The sequence below is a fragment of the Nicotiana tabacum genome, chromosome 7 (assembly GCF_000715075.1).
Source record: "Nicotiana tabacum cultivar K326 chromosome 7, ASM71507v2, whole genome shotgun sequence".
In the NCBI taxonomy this organism is placed as follows: Eukaryota; Viridiplantae; Streptophyta; class Magnoliopsida; order Solanales; family Solanaceae; genus Nicotiana; species Nicotiana tabacum.
Window position 1 is genome coordinate 55,667,355 of NC_134086.1, and position 19,062 is coordinate 55,686,416.

The 19,062-nt window shown below is 32.4% G+C and overlaps 2 protein-coding genes across 2 annotated transcripts; both read right to left on the reverse strand.

Annotated features, from left to right (window-relative positions):
- Positions 1-4,153: 4,153 nt before the first annotated feature.
- On the reverse strand, positions 4,154-14,234 carry LOC107821134 (uncharacterized). Its single transcript, XM_075218407.1, has 18 exons — positions 14,106-14,234; positions 13,974-14,024; positions 13,706-13,831; positions 13,350-13,403; positions 11,748-11,853; positions 10,658-10,750; positions 10,465-10,518; positions 10,302-10,355; positions 10,132-10,185; positions 9,262-9,297; positions 9,005-9,168; positions 8,600-8,892; positions 7,594-8,516; positions 7,144-7,498; positions 6,757-6,996; positions 6,438-6,627; positions 5,939-6,008; positions 4,154-5,835 (listed from the first exon to the last, which is right to left on the reverse strand). The coding sequence occupies exons 1-18, from the start codon at positions 14,232-14,234 to the stop codon at positions 4,154-4,156; spliced, it is 4,674 nt and encodes a 1,557-aa protein (XP_075074508.1).
- Positions 14,235-15,169: 935 nt separating this feature from the next.
- On the reverse strand, positions 15,170-17,454 carry LOC107764584 (replication protein A 70 kDa DNA-binding subunit B-like). The gene is made up of 7 exons (XM_075218408.1): positions 17,305-17,454; positions 16,917-17,187; positions 16,275-16,371; positions 16,085-16,187; positions 15,896-15,987; positions 15,712-15,803; positions 15,170-15,662 (listed from the first exon to the last, which is right to left on the reverse strand). The coding sequence occupies exons 1-7, from the start codon at positions 17,452-17,454 to the stop codon at positions 15,229-15,231; spliced, it is 1,239 nt and encodes a 412-aa protein (XP_075074509.1). The 3' UTR covers positions 15,170-15,228.
- Between the last annotated feature and the right edge of the window lie 1,608 nt (positions 17,455-19,062).

Below are 19,062 nucleotides of genomic sequence, written 5' to 3' on the forward strand. Positions count from 1 at the left end.
CAAGTAGACATCTTATTTAGTTAATTCTTTTATTCGTTTGTTATTCTATTAAGATGAACTGTGTGTGTGCGACTTGATTAAAATCGTCCAATAGTCAGTTAATACTTAAGGTCCCTGTCTTGCCCCAGAGATATGAATCACTCTGTCTTTATGTTTTAGTCTGTTTCTTGTTATCCACTGTGTGCATATAGTCGATTGAATAAGTGTCATCAACGGAGTTCACTTGAAAACTAGAAAATCAGGAGTCTGCTCCTTTCAACGTGATTACTAGCCTATTCCTCTTACCTATGGTGAGACTTGTATCAATAGGCCTGTTGCAGTGGTGCTTCGATCTTAGTTTGCATCCTCAACTGCCTATTGGATAAATTGGTTTTGAGTTGGTCAGGATTGGCTCCCAATATGACCAACTCATACCATTTGATTGATACACTTGTCTGATGGAGTTCGAATCCTTGGTTGAACTTAGGCTGAGAGTTGGGTATAGCTGTAGAAATCTGACAGGCCAACCTGAAAATCAGTATTGAGTTTAAGTTGATTAGTTAGTAGTCAGTGATTAGCTAAATCCAGGAGGTTTATATATTGACTATTAAAGTTAGGGTAATACAGTAATATGTATTTGTTAAGGTTAATTTTGGCATTTAACAGAGATTAATCAGGGGTTAAGTTAAAAACATGTCAAGTGGTAATTAAAATACTATTAACCTAATGACAATGGGGAACAAAACAACAAGCATGGGAATTAAGTTAGTATTATAATACACCCATGACTCTTGATTAAAACAAATAGGACAAGCATGGGGAACAATATAGTGGGGATCAATAAAAGACATTTAGGCATGGGAATTAAAGGGGTATGGGCAGGAAAAGACTGAAGGGTTCAAGGCAGCCTGGGGCTTGCCTGTATTCTGCCTATAAATAGGCTCATTTAAGGTAGAGTTGAGGGGAGAAAAATCAGAAATTAAGGTTAGACATCAGAGTTTAAGAGGGGAAAAAATCATAAATCAGAGGTTGGACAATTTTTAAGTGTTGAGAGTTAAAAGGGTGCTGGATTTCTGAATATAACAAGCAGAAGTCACTGTGTTTCTGCACCTGTTTTCCCTCTCTGTTTGGCGTGTCTTTGTTGGGTACACTGCTAGGTTTTCAGCCTAGTTTTCCCTGGTTTTCCTGCTGGTACAACACTGTTTCAGCTGAGTATTGTGGGTTTTCTGAAAGTTCACTGGATTCCTATTTGGTTTAAATCTGTTGTTGTTTCCTCCTACAGGTTATTATTGGATTTTCTTGCTGGGTTTGTACTGGTTTTAAAAATCTGCCTGCTGGGTTGTTTGCTTCTGAGTGTTGCCTCTCTTGTTGCTGCTGTTGCTGTGTATGCTACTGCTTCCACTGATCATTCCTTTTCTTCTCTTGCTTTTCTCAATACCAGGTACACCACTGATACACTGTCAATGTAAGCTGAAAGTTGAAACATGAATACAAAAAAGGAAGAGTTGAAGTTGTTGTTTTTTTTGAATCATACATAGTCTGTATATTGAACATTAAGTTGTGTATAATAGTTCATATCTTCTAGGATAATGAAGGTAGTCATCATGTATAACTAGACGTCATGTATGGCAACTTAATGTCATACTATGTATGTATGCTGGTAGATAAAGAAGGTGATAGTGTAGTAAGCAATATCTTGAATTTTAGCTGTGTTTATGGTTAGCATATCTAATAACGCATGTTAAGTACTGAACTATCCATTGCTAGTTAATCTCACTTCATTTAGTAGGCTACCTCGTTATAAATTGCAACAATACCGTTAGAATAAAATAACACCGGTTCCCATTTCATCCTTATAAATGTTGGGCCTGAGTCAAATGAATTAACAGGCCCTTATCGGAAAAGGAATGGCCCAAGTCCAGTTCATACAGTGTGCGCTGGGCCTGGGCCCATAACTGCCAAACGAACTGCCCGTATCACGTCCCTCTTTCAACAAATCACGTTCGAAACTTAAATATGACAACTCATAAGTATGTAAATAAAGTAGGACCTTTTCATTTATTTTAGATACAAACAAAAATAGAAAACATAGCCACTATAGGACGACCTTTAAATAAAAATGAGACGAGCCTCGCCAAATAAAACACACAGATTGTGGGGCCCTCACAAAAAATGTATGTGTTAATTACTTAGAACTCGGGATAGGCCGCTTAGCGAACTCCACGGCCTTACCCAAAAATAACAACACGCTAGTTCTTTAGGACGCGTCTTAATTAATCTTACTCTCTTAAATTCGGGTGCACATTTATGTGACCCAAATCCAAATCTCAGCGGAATCGAAATGTGTCTCTAATCACGGGTACATTGATTGTGACGTGGTTTGAGATGCGTGTCCATGACGTTGCAAATTCCTTTAAAAAATAAGAATGAGATGAGCCTCGTCGAATAAAAATATAAAACTGCGGGGCCCTCAGTAAATAGTTGCTTTAAAATTGCTTAGATTTCGGGACGGACCGTTTAGCAAAATTTCACGGCCCTACCCAAAGTAAATGATACGCTAGTCGCTTTAGGCGCGCCTTTAATAATTTAATTTTCTTAAACTCGGGTGCACATTTATGTGACCCAAATCCAAATCTCAACGGAGTCAAACTGTGTCGACGACCACGGGTACATTGATTGTGACGAGGTTCGAGATACATTTTCACAACGTTGCAACTCCCTGTAAAAATAATAATAATAATAATAAGAAGAAGAAGAATAAATAATAATAAAAGCGATAAAGAATTAAAATCTGCACATAAGTTCCTATTTGTATAAAAATCAGATAATCAAGCCGAACATGACAGTTGAGCGACCGTGCTAGAACCACGGAATTCGGGAATGCCTAACACCTTCTCCCGGGTTAACAGAATTCATTATCCGGATTTCTGGTTCGCGGACTGTAATACAGAGTCATTCTTTTCCTCGATTCGGGATTAAATTGGTGACTTGGGATACCCTAAATCTCCCAAGTGGCAACTTTGAAATAAATAAATAAATCCCGTTTCGATTTTCCTTTAATTGGAAAAACTCCTTCACACCTCGCGGGGGCGGAAAAAGGAGGTGTGACAACATACACTTCTTAGTTGGCGTAATTCTGACACGTCGGCAAATCTTGCTGCTACAAAAATCATAGATGATACAACTTCTCTACACTCCTCAGGACATTCCCTATGAACAAAAATTACCAAGACTGAACTAACAGGTGATAAATCATCTTGTATTGAGAAGGAAAAAAAAGGTAGTTAAAATCGGTTATGAAAATTTTCTGCACAATCTTTGTATAAAGCAACAGTCATTGTAACTAAATCTTGTATTGAATTTGTTAGCTAAAACTTCTACGTATGAGATGAAAAGATACCCGATCATTTATAACATGCTCATGTAGGACAAAATCAAGACAGAACTCATACTTCTTAAAATAAGCAGTGAAGCCCACCTTCTATAATACAACTAAACGTCAGTTCCTCTCAACAACAATCTCTGTTCCACGATTATTTTGATCTATCAGTAGTACAATTTGTGGTGTTTTCATGTTATCTGGCCTTGTCCAGCATTCATGATCTTTTATTAGATCTCCAGCGTTAAAAAAATACACAATTAAATGTTTAACATTTAACAAACATATGTTTCTCGAGAAACTTAGAATAAAATTAATTTTCAATATTCTTGAAAACTATTGTGACTAACATGGATATAGAAGCGATTATGCTTGGAACTGGATTTCAAGAAATAACCAGTGCCACATTTGATGCCAGATTGAAAAATATTTAGTTCCCCAACAGCTTGGAGCTGTGATTGATAAGCGATAGTATTACTCCTATTATATATTTTTTTAATAAAATTCTTTCTAAGTAACATTTCATACATAGTAGCGGTCAATGAATGGAAATGCTTGGTTGGTAATCCATATTCTTGCAAGTCCACAATTTAATTGAATTGATTGACTGCAAATATAGATAGACAATTTAACAAATAAAGTACATGTGACTAAGCTGCAACAGGATATATCAATGTAAAGTAAATCTGGAAGAATGTTTACCTCATTCAACTTTATCTTTCTCTGTAGCATGAGAAACTATATACTGAGTATGTACACTGAACTTGTCATTGTTGCTACTCATTTGATACTTACTCATTCAAAACTTCTATCCTCTAAATTTCTGAAGACTTCTTTATACACTACATTTATAGCTTCATTTGTTACTTTCCCATCTTCATCATAACATAAGATCTTCAACCTTTTTCTACTTGTTACTCTTGAAAGTGCAACGTATAGTTGTCCATGAGTAAACATTGGCTTCTTCAAAAATAATCCCACGTTACATAATGATTGACCTTGACTTTTATTGATGGTCATGGCAAAAGATAGAATGACTGGAAATTGCCTTCTTTGGAACTTAAAAGGAATTCTTGCATCAGATGGAGTAAGTGTCATTCTTGGTATAAAAACTTTGTCTCCAACCATTTTTCCTGATAATACTTTGGCTTCAATTACCCGATTTCCAAGTCTTGTGATGATCAATCTTGCACCATTATACAATCCTGACGATTGATCTATATTTCTTAACAACATCACAGGAACACCTACCTTCAAAGTGATAGAGTGATTTGGAATACCTGAACATTTAATACTATTTAGGAATTCAGGTGTATGTACATGTTCCAAAGATGTAAATGCATGATCAGACATACAAATTGTATCCGAACTTAAATATGAATTATCCTGGCTATTGTTGAGAGAAACCATGTAATCATTCACCGATTCCACCATTTGAAGAGTTGGTGCAAGAATTGCTCTTTCTTGAAGGTATTTTATATCTGTGAAATGTCTCAAGAAATCAGAATATGTACTTTCTACAATTCCAGATATTGGATCATCACAATTATGTATGAGAAGATCGTCGGGTATTTCTACTTTCTCAATGCCATCAATGGAACATCCAATCTTTCCATCACCTATTGCCAAAATCCAATCAGAAAATTGTTTAAAATCATCCAAATCTGCACCAGATCTATTTTCTTGCAATCTCATATTTGTTGTTAGCTTTAAAACCTGACAGTGGGGCCACAAATATGAAGAATTTAGAGTTGCTTTAACAATCTCTTGCCTAGTACCTTTTGTAATTACAGGCAAGATTTGTCTAAAGCCACCTCCAAGAACAATTGTTTTACCTCCAAATGGCCGATCTAAATTTGACGGATCTTTAAATCTTAGAATATCTCTAAGAGTTTGATCAAGAGCTTCAAAACAGTATTTATGCATCATTGGTGCCTCATCCCAAATGATCAATTTTGCCTTCACAATCAACTTTGCTAAAGGACTACCTTGTTTTATATTGCATGTTGAATCTTCAGTTGGATTTAGAGGGATCGCAAAGCTTGAATGTGCAGTTCGACCTCCTGGTAACAAAAGAGAAGCAATACCACTTGAAGCAACATTTATCACTATATCACCTTTAGATCGTACGCTAGAAGACAATGTTTTCCAGATAAAAGTTTTGCCAGTTCCTCCATAACCATATAAAAAGAATAACCCTCCTTTGTCTTCATTCACTGCAGATATGATTTTATCATAAACAGACTTCTGCTCGACTGTTAATTTCATTACTAATTGTTCATGCTCTTGTGTCAAAGAGCGCCTATTATAGTGCAATTCCTCATTAATTAGTCTGTTAGCACCATCAAATTCTTCCTCATTGTAATATGGTCTTGGCATTGTCGGAAAATCATTAAAGCTTTTTCCACAACTTTTTAAAATCTTGTCCAGCTTTTTCAAGTAACAATTTTTCAATTCATAAGTTGTTAACTCTACCGCTGCATGACATAAAAATGTTAAAGTTCAAAATAAAATATATACTCATATTTAAAACTCAACCATGTAGTTTTATGTATATGTAGGTTGTTTGCTTTTGCATACAGATCATTAATTTGTTATAGAATAACATATCTAAGCATTGATCTGGAGTACTATATTTTAGTTCTTTTAACTACATGTATTACAATAACTCAAAAGAAAAAGCTGAAATTTGTGATGTCGTTTAGAACATATAAAAACAAAATGTAGCGAGAAAAGAATGGTATTATAAAATTAATGAAATTGACTTTATCAATAGTTAAAAACAGAGAGTGGTCTTCATCTATATAAATACCAAATTCAACAAAGTAGAATATTATAGAAGTTATGAAGTATTAATATTTCCTCCTTGTTTAACATATAGCACTAAAAAATATTTAATCTAATAATTTTATCTTTTAATACCTGGATTACTCAATAATGTTCTTTCTTCATGGAGAATATCTTCTGACAATAACTCCCACGATGATTGCTAAACAATTTCTGGTCGTGACATTGAATTTGATAACAATAACATGACAAATAACTATCTTAGATAATATGGCATGCCCCAAGTACTTGCCTCCTTTATAGCATCAACATACTCTTTGTCGTCATCCAACAACCCAAGTGCATAACATGCATCTCTAAAAATAAGATAGTCATGATTGTTAATTCTTCTAAGTTGTTCATATGAAGTTGGACCTTTGATTACATTCAACAACAATCTAAGATAATATATCTCTCCACTTCCAGGAGTAACAAAGAAAATCCTACCAATAGAAAATCCAAATTTTCTCCTCTTTTCCCATTTTTTTAATTTTTGGTTCCACCAAAATTTAAGAGGGAATTCTGCGTAAGTCAAATCTCTTGCTTCTGAAAAATTTTTGTTTGCCTCAAACCATCCTAAAAACATTGATTCCTTCACAGTTGGTCTATTGGCAACATTATCAATTGGATCATCATCAGAAAAAATGACATTTTGTTCATTTGGAAAATGGAATGATAGTCTTTCCACTGATGGTTCTCTATGGTGAATAGGAAACTTAAATATTCTCCAAGCAGCTTCACATGGTGATATGTAGCGACAATCATAATACATGTTGATTTCATCAACGGTTGATGAACCATTGTCATGAGTACTTTGAGAAAAAGCAGCAGTTGCACGATCATGACCTTTATTGACATATTTAAATAAATATTTAATGGATCTTGTTTGATTGCACTACTCAATATTGATATGAGCGCCATATTTTAATAATAAAAAGCGATTGTGTGGCATCACATACCTGTTATCGAAATCAATACCATTTTTCATAATTGTTCTACCATTATCCGTTCTTCTATAAACAGGATACCCTTCTTCATCAACCGTTGTGGCCTCAACAAACTTTTTAGGAAAGTGCTTTGTACATCTACCATTCAGCATGCAAGGAGAAGATTTCCTAGCAGAACCACATGGGCCATGCATCATTAAATTTTTAACGGCATTGTAATAATTAGGATCATCCACTTTATCTTGTATTTCTGCCGAAATTATTCTATCAATATCTGACGCAGATGGAAATTTATTATACTCGTGAAGAAAAAGTAAGATATGAGCATGAGGTAGTCTTCGTTTTTGGAACTCAATGGTATAAATCACTGCATTGGAAATTAAGCAAGTTTATTAAAAAAACAATTATCTGATTCATATAAATTATCATCTTTATTTAAAATAAATTGTAAATGTTGTGCACATGCTTTTACTTGTCCAAAAACTTGATTATCTCTCAAATCCTTTATTAAGTGGTCCAATTTGATTTTGAACACCCTACTTAAAATGTCTGGACGATCTTCAGGATTCAAGTTTCTTCTCTCCACAAATCTAGTAATCTCTGGCCACTTAGGATTGCAAGTAAATGTGATAAAAAGATCAGGGTACCCAGCCCATTTACATATTGCCATAGCATCTTGATAATTCTGAACCATATATCGTGCACCCCCTGTAAAGCTTGAAGGTAGAATTATCCTTTTACCTTGGGATGAAGGATCGATGTCACCATGCAAAATAGCATCTGCTGGGACTTTATAAGAATCAACTCTTAATTGCTTTTGATGAGTCCTGATAAACTTCAATCGAGAAGATTCTATCATTGTATAACCATCAACTAAAAATTGCTGAAATAATCTTCCTGAAGACACAATGGTGGGAACTTCATCTTTTCTTTCCTGAATTCTATAAGCGAAAAATTCTCGCATGCTAACACATTGCCTTCCTCTCGATGATTCATCGTCATGACTTAAAGGAATATCCTCTCTGTATCCATCTTCACCATAAGGAAAAAGCAAAGGATATTGTAGTCCTAAATGTGCAGCATTTAGTTCATTTATTCTTTGTAGCTGTCCAGATTGTGTTTCTATAATGATATCACGATCACTTCCAGAAACTTCAAAATCACCAACCACCAAAGCATCTACTTCTGGTATTGTTGGTAAGTTGTATCTTCTACCATCAGTACCTCTTTTCCCTATTAATCTGAGCTTAACATTGGAGTCTATATTCTCCTGGAATCGATCTCTGACCATCCTAAATGTCTTTGCCAAAACATTATTGTCATCAAGCGTTTGTTTTAGATCAGAAACAATTTCAGCATGAAGTTTATTAATATCTTGGCCACGACTGAAAAAATATATGATATCAATAAAGGTTTTTAAATTAAATGTTATTTGCATAGTATTATATAATAAAGGTATAAGACTAACCTGAAAGCATTGATTCTATTTGTAACTTCATTCTCTGTGTCATATATATATAACTGTGCAAATTTTGGAGTAGATCCTTTAGGAGGTAGTAAGCTCCCAATTTGATGATAGTTTTGACCACATAATCTGAACGTTCTTGGCCCTCTTTTCTGGTTGATAGAGACATCAACCTTTGAACGTTCTTGGCCCTCTTTTCTGGTTGATAAAGACATCAACCTTACCCCCCATTGACGTAAATGAGAAGATAGAGTTATAACTCCTAATATTTTCTCGAAAATGGCTACTTTTAGGACCTATATTAAAACCATTGCAAAATGATAAATGTGAATATAAGACGATATGAACATGTTGATATTAAAAGTTATAATTCCTCTAACTTGATCCAAATAAAAGTTGTTTCAAAACTTCAGGAGGCTTCTTAAGATCTAGAAGCTTTATTTTTCCACGATCACAACACATTGTGAAAATAGGTTTTTTTGAGTTGTAATGCTTGCGGATTCTTTCTTCATACCAAAAAAGAGCACCGCACTTTTCGCATTTATATGTAGCATCTCCTATGTCCCAGTAATCTATACTTGCAATAATATACAAAGTCAAAGACAGAGATTATTGATTTATTTTATCCAACTACATTGAGTGAATAAGGAGTATCTGATAAGTACCTTCAGTGTAAATTTCGTCACATTCAACATCCACATCTAAGAAAAGTATTAGTTAAATCAATTAATAGGGATGGATTATTAATATATACATCTATGTTTGTGAATATAGATTCTTTCTTTAATAATAACAGAAAAGTGCAAAGATATGGTTGTCATACCTGGATACTCTTCATCATCTTCATATCCTATGTTATTTGGCAACTACCCTGTTACATGTATAATTTGTAAGTGTATATTGATCTAAGACTATTACTACTCCTACTTCTACTCCCCTGATCATCCATAGGCTCTCCTAGAGAAGCTTCCCTTTATTGCACACTCTACTTGTAGTCTATACAGACATACTAAGTTGTCTAGTCAGTTAAGACTTCAATGGAACACTGCCATTCTTTTTAATTTACTACGATTCATAAACATTAGAGGACGAGACGTGCAAGTTGAATCCATAATTCAAGTATTGGTAAAGACAACTCAACAATCTCCATTATTACATCAAGATGATACAGTGCGTTAACGTACAATATTTTGACATATACTCCTAAACTTACAACTTTTAGTTGCCAATTTACTTCTTAGTATACTATCATTCTGAAAAAAAATAGTTCCTATATTTCGGGTGTTAGAACTTGAAACAATGTCAAAATATTTCTCTTGAAGATAGTCAATTAAGTAACTTTAGATTCATATAGCCACATCTAGTATAAGGTCATTATTTAAAGGTAAACCAATATCTCATAGAAACATACTGAATGACAGTGTTGTTTATTGCAACCCCGATTTCTAGTAAGAGAGTTGCAGTATTTAATTTTCATTAATCTTAACATTGTATTTTACTTTTAACTAATAACAATATGAATTTCAAATGCTTACCTTGCATTATTGAAGTTTCATTTAAATCTGGCAGAGAATTATGCATTTGCACATCTACAATGTAGTAGGATTGTTAGTATTAATTGAAAGAGTTCCTATTAAATAATAATTTTTTTAACTTTTGATATACTTTAGACGAAAAATTAATATGAGAATCAAACTTTCAATACCTTTTTCAGTTGGAGTGTCATTTAAATCAGGCAATATGTTGTCACTGTACGCACCTATGATGAGAATGTATAATTTTAAAAGTAATACAGATAGAATAAAATAAGTCAACAAAAAATGTATACAATAAAGGTGTTAAATAGAGAACACCATTGAGGAACTAACCTTGCCATATAGGAATTGTATTTAAATCGGGGAGAAGATAATTTATTTGCATGTCTGCACAATGAGTTTTATATGCATCATTAGTTGTAGAACTATTAATCAACTTGGACAAACATTATAATAAGAATAAATTATGATAAAGTAAGTTGTAACAACACAACTAATATATTAAATAGGTGATATTTTCACTCACCATTTGTTATATCGGACAAAGGAGGAACTCTTTCTTCACTTCCGACAGAATAGTTTGTATTATTGGAAGGTTCAATATGATGTATTCTCATGTCTACAAAATAATATTTAATATGCATTATTAGTTATATAACTAATAATTAACTAAACCAAACATTCAAATAAGAATAAATTTTAGTAAAATATAAAAATATAAAATGCAGAATTTTGAAGGAGGAGACTTCAGAGGCAATAATATGCACAACTTTCCTAATGATCAGTGAAACAGAGAACTAACAAAATATAAGCTATATAAATTTTTCGTCCCTTTTAGTTGTTCTTGTTGAACCGGTACCTCTAACCCTTTTCTTCCTTTGAACCACATGTTTTTCATCCTTCGGACTAAATTATTTTTATGTATTCTCACATCAATAACAGAATGAAGCACAAAAATTGAAGGTACCAGAAGATTATTATTAGAAAATCTATAATCTTATAAAATAACAGATGCTAAAATTCAGAGTAATTATAAATTACACAAGGTAGAAGATGATAGGAAAAGAAATTTGGCGACAAAATAAACTTAAGCAGATATTTAGATGATCAAGATTTCCTCAAAGACCAGCAAAAATTGCTAGCGCATCTAGCACACGAGTCCGAAGGAATACATGATTTTGGATATAAATTCAAGAATAAATCAATTATCTTAAAATTTAGTCTCAGTACATGAATATGGAGTAGAAATAACCTAACACTATAGTTCCACTCCCTTCTGTAGTTTGCAACTATTGAAATGCAAACGTTAGAACTCGATTACTGTTGAACTTCTTCAACCAACTTCATGTTGTCAAGTCCTTTTAGAAGTTAAATTTATATGAATACTTCTATCTACTCTTTTACAGTAGATGTTTCACTATAAAGACTTCATAACTTAAACCAGAATTTTATATACCATAATCATCGCCAAAATTATGTTTTTACCCCATTTATCTACAAATTGATCAGAGATTATAAATTTTTTTTTACTCTATTTGATCTTACTACTTATAAGCTTGCAATAAAAAAAATATAAAAAGTATTTCAGATATGATAATGCTAATCAAAGAACATACCTTTGGTAACAAAGGTTTTTTTGCGCCTTTTCTGATTCTGTATCGTGTATTTGCTTGGTATAGAAAGTGGAATTTTTTGATTTTTTATGGAGAAGGATCTGAGAAGCTGGATTTAGTATGCCATTTTGAAAGACTTTAGAAGAAAGATGAATTGTATTGATGATCGTTATTCTAAGACGGAAAGTAGAAATTCCAAAAAAGATAAACTTACGTTGAGAATTAGGAAACGGTTTATGACTCTTTAACTGCTAGTTGTAGCCTCTGTGGAATTAACTATTAATGAATATTAGAAGCAGTTTTTGTTTGCTCTATCTGTGCAAAAAAAATCTTTACATCATAAATAAAGGACAATAACCATAACTTTTATAATTAAAATTTAGGAAAAGAAATTAAATTCATGTAGACTCATAGAAGAAATCATTGACTATTCGTTTTCTCCCTTATCTATCTATATAACCCCTTAATTAAAAATTACATAATATTAGTGGCCTTCTAAATAACTTGCTTATTAGAATAAAAAATAAAAAATAACACTTATCCTTTCATAAACAATCACAAAAGATATGATTTGTTTCAGATTTTTCACATGAAATTTTGTTATCTATAATATGTTTACAATCTGCGCATTGCGGTTTTTGGCTCTTTGCTACTGCTTTTGGATGTCAACTTAATGTTAAGACAATAATGGACTCATCGATGTTGATTGATAGTGCCATTAAAAAGGTTTATCGTCTATTGATCATTCTATATTAGTAATGATTGTCAATTCTTATACTGATCTTATATAGTTTTCTGCACGATAACAGTTTAGTTCCCAAAACTTTGTAAGTCAATTCCTTTGGCTTCGTCTTACTAACCAATATGCCACCCTTTTTTTGGATCCTCAATTCATCGAAACATAGCAATACCAAATTCAACAACTGAAAGTCGAAGATCAGCCCTCTTTCTGATTATGATAGGATGGTCGATCAAAGTGATGCCTTGTGCTCAATTAAGAGTTTGGCTAGTTTTATTTTGAATCTATGTGTCCATTATGTTGTCTTAAGGTCAATTGTTACGATTCTTAGTTGCCTATCCAAAAGAAAAGGTTACATTTTGTTCATTTATGTGGTTTAAATATGATAAATATTTTTTCTTGGTGTTTTGTATTTTGGATGAATAAAATAAGCAACTGTGAATGCAAAAAAGGCACTATCTTTACTTTTACCCTCATTCAAGCTATTGGCCTGGCTCGTTGTTGTATACATGTGCTGCCATTGAATTTCTTGAAACAGATTCTCCTATTTCCACCACAATTGTTCTTGGTGTCATGACGAACTTAGAGTATCTCTAACTCTAAGTTGATTTTACAAAATATGGTCCTATCAAGTAATAGCAAAATAATTAAAACTACTAAATACAATTTAGATCCAGTAGCCTTAAGATCGATACTGATTGTAACGACTCCAATGCTCTCACCCGACCTAAGAAAATATACCTGTCATGAAGAGAATAAATTTGTTCCTTCTTTCGAGTCATGTAAAATTATTATTAATATTTCAGCAAACTTAGCACTTTATGGAAAGTAGTTCAGTCATGTAGTTGAAATGTTCGTCAACTAACTTTATGATCCATCCCTGGAGGAAGATGCAAGCTATCAATGATTAACGTAAAAATCTATCAACAAAATAAGATAATTTAACTAACATTAATTCAAGATTGCGGACTGTCTTACGTATCTATATAGGAAAATTTTAACAACTGAAATAACCATGAACTGATTCAAATATCTTGTCCATAGCAAATGAAAATACCAAACTAACTAAACAGGAAAAGTTCAATACCAAGAAAAACATGAAATGATTCAAACATGTTGTTCATAACTAATAAAACTAATAAACTAACTAATAAGACAGTTCTTAGTTTCTACAACTCGTACATATGCAAACAACTTATGTTATCTTCTTCTTTTTAAATACTCTCTTGATCTTATTTCCCGATAACTGTGCATTCGAATCTTCTTCAACCACTGCTACAAAATTAGTTAAACCTATCTTGGCAGATGTATGTGCAACATCGATCAACTCATTATCTTCAGTAGAATCCTACATATTTAAAACACAAAAACATGTGAAAATCAATACTTAATCTAAAGTTCTAGTTGCTTTATTATTTTATAACTTGCAAATCATTAAATTAAAAGAATGAATTATGTAAAATAATATTTATAATGAGTTGTAAAATCGCCGTAATTTCGTTATCTTCCTGAATGACTTCGTTGTTATTGAAATCTGGATCCTACAAAGAAATGTCTATCATAATTAAAATTAATGCAATCACAAATAGGAAAACTGATAAAAATTGAGTATAGAAACATACTTTGAACGTCTCTTCTTGTGGAGAAGGAATATATTTCTTTATAATTTTCTCGTCGTCAGTAAGTGTAACAACTCTTAAGACTACATCTTTATTCTGATTGTTGGAACTGTTAACCTCAACTTTAAACATGACCCTTTTTCAACAATATTTTCTATCTCCATTGGACATGAAGAGTCGTCTGCAGCACCAGAAGTCTAACAAAAAGACATAATGATTGTGGTTAATAGAAGCTACAACAACAAAAGTAAAAAGTAAATGTAATCATTTTGTTTGTTCCTTATAAGAATATTGTGAAAAAGACGATGCTTCAATTCTCATAGTAACTGTGTTTTTAAGCATAAGCTAAATGCGAGGAATAATACACTAAATAAAGCTATTAATATAAAAAGACTAAAGTAGAAGATGGGAAACTAAAATGAAAGCATAAGTTTTCTTATGCAAAATGCCTCTTTGTTCATTAACAATTCCTGAATTTTGTCGCCAAACTCCAACCATTTTAATAATATTTTGTAACCTCAAATTCAGCAACATCGTCATCAGAGATGGAACCATTTTTTCTTAATGTTTGTTAATCACTATCTTATAAAGATTGAATAGGTAGTGTTAATGTCAAAATTATTCTAGATTTCATAAAATACTTGTAAACAAAAGTAGATTTGCTTGAGTCTATGTTGTTTTTTATGTGTTTAGCTGCAAAAGAACAAACCTAGATTTTAAAGAACTTCAAAACAAAATGAAACTTTAGGGGTAAGTTAAAAATAGAACTTAACCTTAACTACAATATCTTAACTTTAGCGAAACTCAAGGACACCAAAAAACAGAGAAATATTGTCATACTTTCAAAGTTCAAACTTCTCAAGTAAAACTAATAAGAGCAAAGGCATACAGATTTAGTAATAAGTTTATTTGAAATTTAAAAATCATATCTTAATCACTTTGTAACTTAAACTTAAAAGAACTTTGACGTTTGGTTAACTTAAAGTTCTTTCAAGTACATCAGTCCTCACATGCATATAGACACAAAGTGAACTACCCCATCAATAAAACGGGAAGGAGATGCAGGGGAATGGATCAGGTACCACTTCTTTCAACGTTGATGGTCTTATTTTTCTAAGCAATTGTATTATACCTCAAATACAACATCCTTTAAATCATTTGCTGACTTTCCGATAATCTTAGTTGCATCCTTATCCCATAACAGCAAAGAAATTGTGCCGGTGCAATCCATCACTTTAACTTGTAGCCTGTACCTGGAAAGAGTTTGTATTTTTAAAATCATATAATAGTAAAGAAAGTATAAATTACAGTCATACCTATGAGTGGCAGATTGAATCTGCTCGCATTTTTTACAATAGAATTTATTCCCCGCTTTTTCTAGTTTCTTTGAGCAATTTTTGCATGCTAAATAGCACCATCCACGGTCTAATTCAACGTGTATAATAGTTGCTACAACCCAATAATTTCCTAGCTGCTCATAAAAATTGTATATACAATTGTTATGTAGAGAAAGATGAGATAAGTAATTAAAAAGTAAAAAAATAAAATAAAAAGTAGGTACTCACATGGTTACAGTCACTCAAATCCTCAACATTTTTAACTTCAATACTTCCAGATGCTAGCTTATTAGCAACAGAGTGAGTTTTCTGAGATGAAATTTGAGTAATTCTTTGTGAGCTTTCTCTACGCACAGAAACCATTCTGTTTCATTTTTTAACTTGAGATACGTTAATAAATTGTAAGACTAAAATTTAGGATGAAATAGACTTAAATTTAGCCCAACTTATAGAGACCTGGAGCAAAAGTCAACAACTTGAGGAAGATTTGAATTGATCCAAAGCTTCGACGCATGCCAAGTGTTCCTCACCGAATATTGTTCTGCACGCTTAAAAGTAATTTTTAAGAGTTTACTAATTGTATAGAGATATTGTATTGCAAAGTAAGTAGACAATTTAATAACCTCGAAATCGATGTGCTCTAACCAATTGCATGACGACGACAACAGGCTTATCATTGGATCCATTCAAATATGGCTTAATCTGTTCCACAAAGTCTCCCCAAAGAGTTGCAGAAATATTGTTACTCCTACATTTATTATAAGGTTAAGCATAGGAATCAAAATAAAGAATTGTTGAAATGTTTACTTAGTTGAATAAATTGTGGCCATCTTACTCATAATCTTGTATCTCAATGTTCATGTACATACGGATGTTATCATCTTGCTTGATAGATTGTACGTCCTCATAACTCACAACTTCGCCAATGACATCTACAAAGCAAGGAAATATGTGCAAAATTAGTAATCATTATAGATAATATAAATGAAGATTGTAAAGGAATTAAATACTTAGATGTATATTCCAGAGGCAACATGTATCAATTTTTATGAGTTTTGTGAAAAGGGAAGGTTTCAGAGAATGCAAAGTAAACTGTAGGCATGAACTCCATCAGCTACCTATGGAATAAGAGATCAAAAGCTAACCTTAGGCCTTCATAAAACCACTGAAAAACTCTCTGTAAATACTATATAAAGTAGTACCAAGACTATACACCTGTAATAGAGATGTTCAAAGAAATAGTACAATATTGACCTTTATTTAGTTCCATACGCCTACAAAGGCCTTCTAGAAATTAGATTATGATTTTCGACAGATGATTTAACAATATCAAGAAATTCAGCTTTAACTAAAACTTAATCTTTAATGTTATGTACTATGATTAGTATTAATTTAATTCACACTTAGAATTCATAAGATAGAGAACAAATAAGGCAAAGTAAAATGAAAGTGGAAAAAATGAGAGAAATTTAATTACCAAATAACTCAGTATTGTCAAATTCTTGGGGATTTGACAGCTGCTCATAGGTTCTAAATTTGAAAATACACATGTTGAATTGTGGATCATGTATTTCGTCAACAGTGGTCTTATGCGTGAACATCAACTTAAACTTGTGGTCTTTGGTCTTAAGCTTCATATTATTTGAACAAACCACAAAATTGTTCATGAGGTACAAACCCATTTCCTCAATTTCTTGTTTGAACCTTTGAATAAAAGACCTGCCAATACTTGCGTGAATGCGGTCGCCCTACAAAAAAACTCAATTAGTTAAAATGACTAAGTTATTCCGTATACGACTGTAATATACTTACGGCATATGTAAACAATGATAAATGGAAAGTAATTATAATGTTTTAAACAATACCTTTTCATTCATCAGAACAATCTCAATGGAAAAGGGGTTGTCAGGCCTGTCGCGGTCCGGATTTTTCCAAAGCCTCACAATACGAACCTTTAACTTCCAATTCATTAATTTGCTGTTAATTTCACTAATGAAATTGATTTCAGACACCATTATATCCTGAAAATAGACAGAGGTATGTGTAAATATAAGTAGAAACTAAAACTTCACGGAAACTATGTGTTAAAGGAATACAATCTCAACTGGAATAAAGATCGTTCATGAAATACAAATCATACCAATCACCTCTTGTAGTATAAAATTATTGTTTGATATGCACCCGATGGAGAAAGAAAAGAACTATATACTGTAAAAGTAGAACTAATTTGATAAAACCGTGAAATCATGTTACTGGAATCGTGGGCAGAAGAGTTCGTGGATAAGGAGTTGATATCGTGGTAAGACATCGTGTGATTGAGGTGCCGAATTTGGAGGATGAAATTTTTAGGGCAAAGAGATGAAAATGGCGTTCCCAATTGCCAGCGGGTAAGGTTTCAAAATATATCTATATACCTATTTAATAGGAATGGGTTTTTCTTTTAAAAGAAACATAGAAACTACTTCTTCTTCTTTTAAATATAGAATAACGTGCTTTTTTAAAAAAATTATATAGAATACCTAATTACTAATTGTTTTCAAATTAAAAATTTAATCTTTTAAAAGAAACGTAGAAACTACTTCTTCTTCTTTTAAATATAGAATAACGTGCTTTTTAAAAAAAAAATATAGAATACCCAATTACTAATTGTTTTCAAATTCAAAATTTAAAAAGAGAAACTAATTTTACCTAAAATAACTAATTTGTCCTAAAGTTGCCACATGGCATTTTATGGACACTAACACTTGTCAAAATATTAGGGATGACTTCTTTCCTTTTAAATAGATATAGATTTTACTCTATATCATAATTTTTCTTTATAATATTGCAAGTTTATTCTTCATATTGCTGGTGTGTGATATCATGAAATGATGACAAACGATACAATCTATCCAAACATTATATTTATCAAACGATGCAATACAATACAATACAGTACGTTATGATTCATTATGAAACGATACGTAACAACCATCCAAACAAGCTGTTAGAGGCTGAACCGTGTTTAACCAAAAATTTGAGTCTTTGGTCAAAGCTAAAAAGAAATTCGGGTTACTGATAATCAGGAGACAAAAATAAAATACTTTTGAGAACGATGGTAAAGAAGGAAATAGATGTGTATTTCAATAAATTCTCAATAGTATTCCGTGTCTTTACAAATGATGATACTTCTTCCTTTTATAGATAATTCTAGGTAAAGGAATGAAGCCTCAGCTTTAATGATATAATCATGAGTAATAAATGATATTAAATAAGCCGTTATACAATCATTCCTATTAAATACCACTTTCGTAACGTATCAAGTATTTAATAATGAATTTGGACTCCTTTCTGTCACCAGATCTTTGCCTTCAATACCTTCTATCCGTTGGCTGTAAATAATTTAAATTGGTACGAGACTCGTATCTATACGTCGTCTCGTGCCTATTTAAATTCTTCTTCCCGTGGCTGTTTCCATCTGTGCCTCTTAGTCAATTGCTGCGCTTTGACCATTTAACTAATCCACGTGTCATGCCACATCACCTTTTAATATAAACTCAGTTTTTTTCCAATACAGATAGTCCCCCACTTTCCATTTTTTTATCAATTAAATAATTGGGAAGTGGATCTTCATGTAAAAGGAA